We start from the raw sequence: 6,293 nt of genomic DNA, 5'->3' as shown, positions 1-6,293 counted from the left end.
AAAATGTGAGGGGTGTACTCACTTCTGTGAGATACTGTATATACGTATATACAGGCCCGGATTGGCTAATCGGGAGCACCGGTGCGCTGGTCTGGGGTTTTTTTTGGCCGCGACGGCCGGTGTTGTCATGCCACTGGGTTGAAATCATAGACTGTAAAAAAAGATGGACGACGCGTCTCCACTTCCTTCCACTATAGAAAAGTGAAGCCAAAGCATCTCAAACTACCTTAAGTGAACAAAACCATCTTTCGGAAAATTGCATTGGAAGTGTAATTTATTTGTTTATTTTGACTCAAGTCCCATTCGTTTATGTGGAGAAGGCGGGGTTTATGACCTGTACTGCAGCCAGCCACCAGGGGGCAATTAAAGAGCCCGCAGCTTCACTTTTCAGGATGTGTGAGGCACACCCGGTTGAAATATGGATGCTGTCCCTATGCTGCCTGCACTCACAGCAGAGTGCAGGTTAATGAGTATCTTTTGACTCCCCCGACAGCGGCACCTTGCTAAAAAATTTTTTTTTTAAGTTGTTGGATTTTAATGAGCTATTTTTTCCATTAGAATTAATATATTTTTATTTATTTAATTATTTATTTATTATTTTTTAATAAATGCAATATTTCATGTTAAAACAGAGTGAAAAAAATTTAAATACATTTTTTGAAGTGAGAATTGTGCCATCTGGTGGCATAAAAAATAAAAACTTGTGTAATGTCATGTAAACTCCTGTATAGTTCCCTATATACATATATACAGGGACCTTTGGATTCCCATTGGTTTTTAGACAATTTCTTCATTTTATTAGGTTTTACTTTTAGATATATATTTAGACATTCTAAAAGACTACTTTTTGTCAAGGTTTAGATATTTGTATATTTTGCACTCCTGATATTTTAGAGAGTCACCCCTTGATTGCTGTGCGCTTTTGTTCTTCACAGTGGCTGATTTGTAGTTTGTAACACCAAAAGAATCTCTGAGTTTTCGTATTTTTTCGTATTTCCCAGTCATTTTTGACCGCGAAGGAGTCAAGTGTGACTTTTTTTTTTTTTTTGGACCCTTTAACATATCCAAATCATGTCCATGATTTTTTTTGTGTGTTCACATAGCTAATGTGACTAAAGTCACCAAGTATCATCTCATTCCGATGAAGCCACGGTTTTTAAAATTTCAAAGTATAAATTTTTTTGGGTCAAAAATGACCGGAGAGGCCGAGAGGGTTAATCACCGCCCGCTCTCGCAACATGTGTTCCGCTCCCTCAAACATTACATAATATTGCATTTAATTTTCGCGCATCAGGGATATCAATAAGTGGAGTATTTAAATCTCTTTTGAATGAGTGCTCGCGCTGTTCACTTTCGATTTCGCGATCATGTGCACTCTGTGTATAGGGAGCACATCTTAGTTACAATATCAGATATTTGTCAGTGAGCTCAGGATCTGTTGAGCAGCAAATCCTCCAGCATGCTCTCTTGTCAGTCATCTCTCCTTACTGTCGACCCATGATCAGTCTAATCTGACTCCTGCAGCTCGTTGGATGCAGGGTTGTCAAGTCCGTGTTTTTTTCCATGGAATTGGGCTACTTTTAAACTGATGCCATGGGTTGATTTCCCCCCGTGATTTAAAGGTTTGAAATAATGCATAAATTACATTTGACTGAAATGCTTGTATTGAAACATTTTTCATTCTACTACCTATGATAAAACTGCACTAGATGTTAAGTTATGTGAAGGATGGCCACTGCAGGAAGCCTTTTAGCTTTGTTTATGATCATTATGATCATCACTGTCCTCTTTTTGGAAAACTAAAATACAGTATGGTCACCCTAGGAGCAGTGCAAGATGCTAGCGGCCGTGCAAAACAACGTTTTTTTTATTTGATTATTTTTATTTTTTTCATTTCAAGGTTTGGATATTTATGAACATATAGATAAAAAAATAGATTCTGATACTGTTAAACATTACATTGTGTTGTTGTAAAGAATACTGTTATTAACTGTTCTAATAAATCTTCACTGTGAAGCAACACTTAGGCTATACTGTATTTGCACTGAATTGGAAATGATTTTTTTGAAAAATACAGTGAATTACAAGGCTGTAGAGAACAGTGTACTATTGCAGAATTATATACTGAGGTTTTAATTACATTATTTTAATATAGTCAGTCATAAACTAAAGTGTATATATATATAGTAAATTTTACTGGAGTAGATGCCATTTATTGTGGTTCCTTTTAATTAAATAATTGCTTTGTATATATAAATACACACACATACAGGATACATTTTGAAAATATTTACATGTATATATTTATATTCATATAATTTATATAATTTATAAATATATTTAATATATAAACGTAACATATTTTCTTAAATATATACATGCATGTGTGTGTAATATACACAGTACACACAAATATTTTGTAAACAAAAACTTTTATTTTGGATGTGATTAATTGCGATTAATCGTTTTACAGCACTAATTGTTACACTTTCAGATAAACATCATTTACTATTTTTTATATAGTCCCCACAATGTCAAAAATTTCAGGTTTTACTATCCTTGTGGGGACATTTGGTCCCCACAATGTATCATAAATAAGTACACACACACATATATATATACAGCAAATATGTGGACACTTTTGATGGTGCTTGTACCTAGAATCAAGAATCGCCCCTAGCGACTGTCTACGATCAGGTTGTAAACTTAAATGTGAATAATAAAACATCTACAAAGTTTTGCTGAGCACAGCTCTAATAACAGAATCTTAAAAGCCTTTTCCAGATATAAAAACAAATGTACACTGTGCATGAATATTGAACTGACGCTATTTTGTTCTATACCGTTCGTCCCTCAGGTTGGTGTTTATGTATGCGAGACAGGTAGACAACATTGCTTTCGTGATGAATTGTGGCAACAATGTTCAATGCATCACAGAAATACAGTTGCTTAGATTTGTATGGCATAATTGCATTATCAAAAAACATAGAGTAAGACAAGTGACAACACAGCCCAGACCAGGCATGAGACAGTTTTGCCCTGTAAGTGTTACCATTATCAAACACTAATTGACTTTTTTTGTTTTACAGGACAAATAACAGTAATACTGGTCTACTGTTTCTCCAGTTAATATGGATTCAGTGGGAGTGAATGTTATTGAAACTGCAGCTCTGGGGAGACCCTTCCAGCTAGGGATGCTGTATGACTGCAGAAAAGATGCGCTAATACCAGGTACCATATCAGGAGTTAAAAAAGAGATAAACAAGAAAACAAACAACTCAGAAAATAGCATACATCATCATTAAGGAAGATGAAGGGGGAAAATGTCCATGGATGCATTATTATTGGTTAACCCTATATTTTTCAATTTTAATATATCTTTAGGAATCACCCTATGGGATAAAGAGCAGCTGCAGCAGAGTATACGGGATCGTCCTCAAATTAATACAGTCTTCAATGTTACAGCTTCAGACTCCATTGAGGAAAAATCTCACTTACTGAACATTGATGGCTGTCTTAAATTAAACCTTTTAAGTGGACTCATCAATGTAAGTGGAGCAGCCAAGTATCTCAGTGACACCAAGAAGTCATTCAAACAGCAGAGACTGACCCTGCATTATCATTCAACCACCAAGTTTGAAGAACTGACCATGAACCACCTGGCTTCTGGAAATATAGCTCACCATGAAGTGTTTGATAATGATTCAGCCACACATGTGGTGACAGCTGTGCTGTATGGGGCAGATGCTTGCTTTGTTTTCGATAGAGAAGTTGCATCAGATGAAGACAAAAGCACAGTAGAAGGAGAATTAAAAGCTGCCTTTGATAAACTAAAGGGCATTTCAGTGGGCGCACAGATTGATCTGAACTTGAATGACAAGCAGAAGACTGCGGTTCAAAAATTCAGTTGCAAATTTTATGGTGACTTCCAGTTACAATCTAATCCAGCCTCTTTTGAAGATGCTCTGAACCTTTTTGCTGACCTTCCAAAACTGCTGGGAGAGAAAAAGGAACTTGCAGTTCCATTGAGAGTGTGGCTTTATCCCTTGGACAAACTACTTTCACATACTGCAAAACTTCAAAAAGACATCAGCCTAGATCTAATCAAACATGTTGAATCAGTATTTGAGACCTTAAGTACAACTGAAATGAAATGCAGTGATCTTCTGAAGGACAAACCATCTTCGACTTTTGCAGGATTTTGTGATCAAATAACGCACATGAAGCAAAACTGCTCTAACTATAAATTAAGTTTCATGAACAAAGTTGGCTCTCTGTTGCCAAAAATCCGTGGGGATATAGAAAAGGAAACAGCGCTGATTGAGCTTCTGCGTGATCATGAAGAAAGTCCATTCAGAGGAAGTGATCTTGAGCAATGGGTGAAAGAGAAAGAGAAGGAATCTGTCATAATAAAAACACTTCTCAACCAGCTGATCGATTTTGGAGCCACGGTGGAAGAGAATCTAGATACAATTTTAATGGATCTGAAAGTTAAAAATATGGTTAGCTACACTTTCACATCATTTGAGTGGCCAGATGTGCTCCTTTCTAAACAAAAGGCCTTCCTGAGTCTCTCAACAAAAGGAAACAAGGATGAGTCTGATTCCAAACAAAACATTGGATTCACTTCTGACATCAAAATGACTATGAGGAGCAACTTGACTATCTTTAAAAACTTGACTGAATCAAAAACATGTGAACAAGCCAAATTTATTGTTGCATCAAAAGAAATGAAAAACAACCCAGGGTCTTGCATTCTTCTCTATGAGAATGGATCTGATGAGGCCACCTGTTTCACTCCTCCATCAGAACCACCCTGTCCAGTCATTGAACAGATCAGTGGTCACAGTGTGGTTTTGAAGGTGTCTCCAGCATGTTCTGCGACCAAAGAGCTCAGGTTACTGTACAAAATAAAGGAAGAGAAAGACTGGAAATCTCAGTCTGTGCTACAGAGCCATGACACAGTTACTCTGACAGATCTCAGTCCAGACATGGAGTATGAGATGAAATACGCAGCCGTGGGGAAGCTGAACTACACCGTTCACAGTGATGTCATCAGAGTTACTACACACACAACCAATATCAGAGAGGTACGCTGCTTATTCATGAAATACTCACTAAAGACATTTTTGAGATTGTTTTTTCTACAGTAACTCTATGTAGCTGTATGGGACTGATAATAGGTGTTTCTGTTTAACTGGTAAAAGTTACTTCTTGCCGCATGTTGTTAGTAATATTAATGATATGAATTGGTTCATTTAGGAGAGTACAAGGAGCAAAATATCTAACAGTAAGTATAACACCCGGAAAAACATTTGTCCAGAGTAATGTTTGTTTTAAATTATGTTTTTTCTTTTTTTTAAAAGAATTGAAAAAGAAACAGGAAATAATTCTGATATTTTGATTATCATAGTCATTTTTGTAAAATCATATTTGTAGTTATTGCATCACAATTTATTTCCCAGAGGGGGTAAACGTTTTCTCCATTTTGACTGGAAAAGCAGCTAATTCTCACAAACATTTTAGTTTTAAGTAATAAATATTTTTATTATTCTGGAGTACATGATATTTTAATGGTGAGGACATTAGACAAATTTGTCTATTTCCTGAACAGAAACTAAGCTGGCTGTTCTAGTGGTGCTTCATCGCACGTTTGACCCAGAGAAAACGGTCCCAGACAGCAGCAGATCTGTCAAGAGGACAGACATACTCACAGTGGACTTTCTGTTCAATGAGGATACAGGATTACTGGAGTGTCAGAAGAATTCAGATGCAACTGACAAAGTTGAGAAATGATTAATACAACAGGTATTTAACAAGATGCTATTGGATTACAACTAAAATATTTTTTTAATATATCCTAGGGGTGTAACGGTACACAAATATGACAGTTCGGTACGTACCTCGGTTTTAACGTCACAGTTCGGTATGATTTCGGTACAGCAGGGGGGAAAACTAACTTTTTTTTTATTTTTTTTAAATGGTTTACTGAACAAGTTGCTCTTTCTTTAAATACATTCAGTTATAGTTAAAATTTTCTTAGTGATAAAAATCTACCTCAGCTTATGCTTAAAACTATAGGGAGCCCTTTTACATTATAAGGTTACAATTAGGCCTAACAACTTAACCCAAACTTAAATTTAATTGCTATTTATTTTTAAATAGATGATCAACACTCAACTTAAAAAAAAATTGTATGCAAACATGTAAATTGCACATAAAAATGTATGTGGTTTTTAAATTAACTTTTTGTTAAAATATATTCAATTACACAATGGCTGTCATAGCATGTT

General features: G+C 35.7%; 1 protein-coding gene across 1 annotated transcript; it reads left to right on the top strand.

Moving 5' to 3' along the window:
• The first annotated feature begins 2,860 nt into the window (after positions 1-2,860).
• Positions 2,861-5,796, top strand: LOC107745944 (stonustoxin subunit beta-like). The gene is made up of 5 exons (XM_016559980.1): positions 2,861-3,041; positions 3,127-3,231; positions 3,385-5,090; positions 5,263-5,290; positions 5,615-5,796. Exons 2-5 carry the CDS (start codon positions 3,132-3,134, stop codon positions 5,794-5,796), a joined length of 2,016 nt encoding a protein of 671 aa, XP_016415466.1. The 5' UTR covers positions 2,861-3,041; positions 3,127-3,131.
• Positions 5,797-6,293: the final 497 nt, after the last annotated feature.

Source organism: Sinocyclocheilus rhinocerous, unplaced genomic scaffold (assembly GCF_001515625.1).
Source record: "Sinocyclocheilus rhinocerous isolate Xijiao unplaced genomic scaffold, SAMN03320098_v1.1 scaffold17707, whole genome shotgun sequence".
NCBI classification, from domain to species: Eukaryota; Metazoa; Chordata; class Actinopteri; order Cypriniformes; family Cyprinidae; genus Sinocyclocheilus; species Sinocyclocheilus rhinocerous.
The sequence above is the reverse complement of the archived record's forward strand: the minus strand, read 5'-3'. Positions and strand labels throughout refer to the sequence as shown.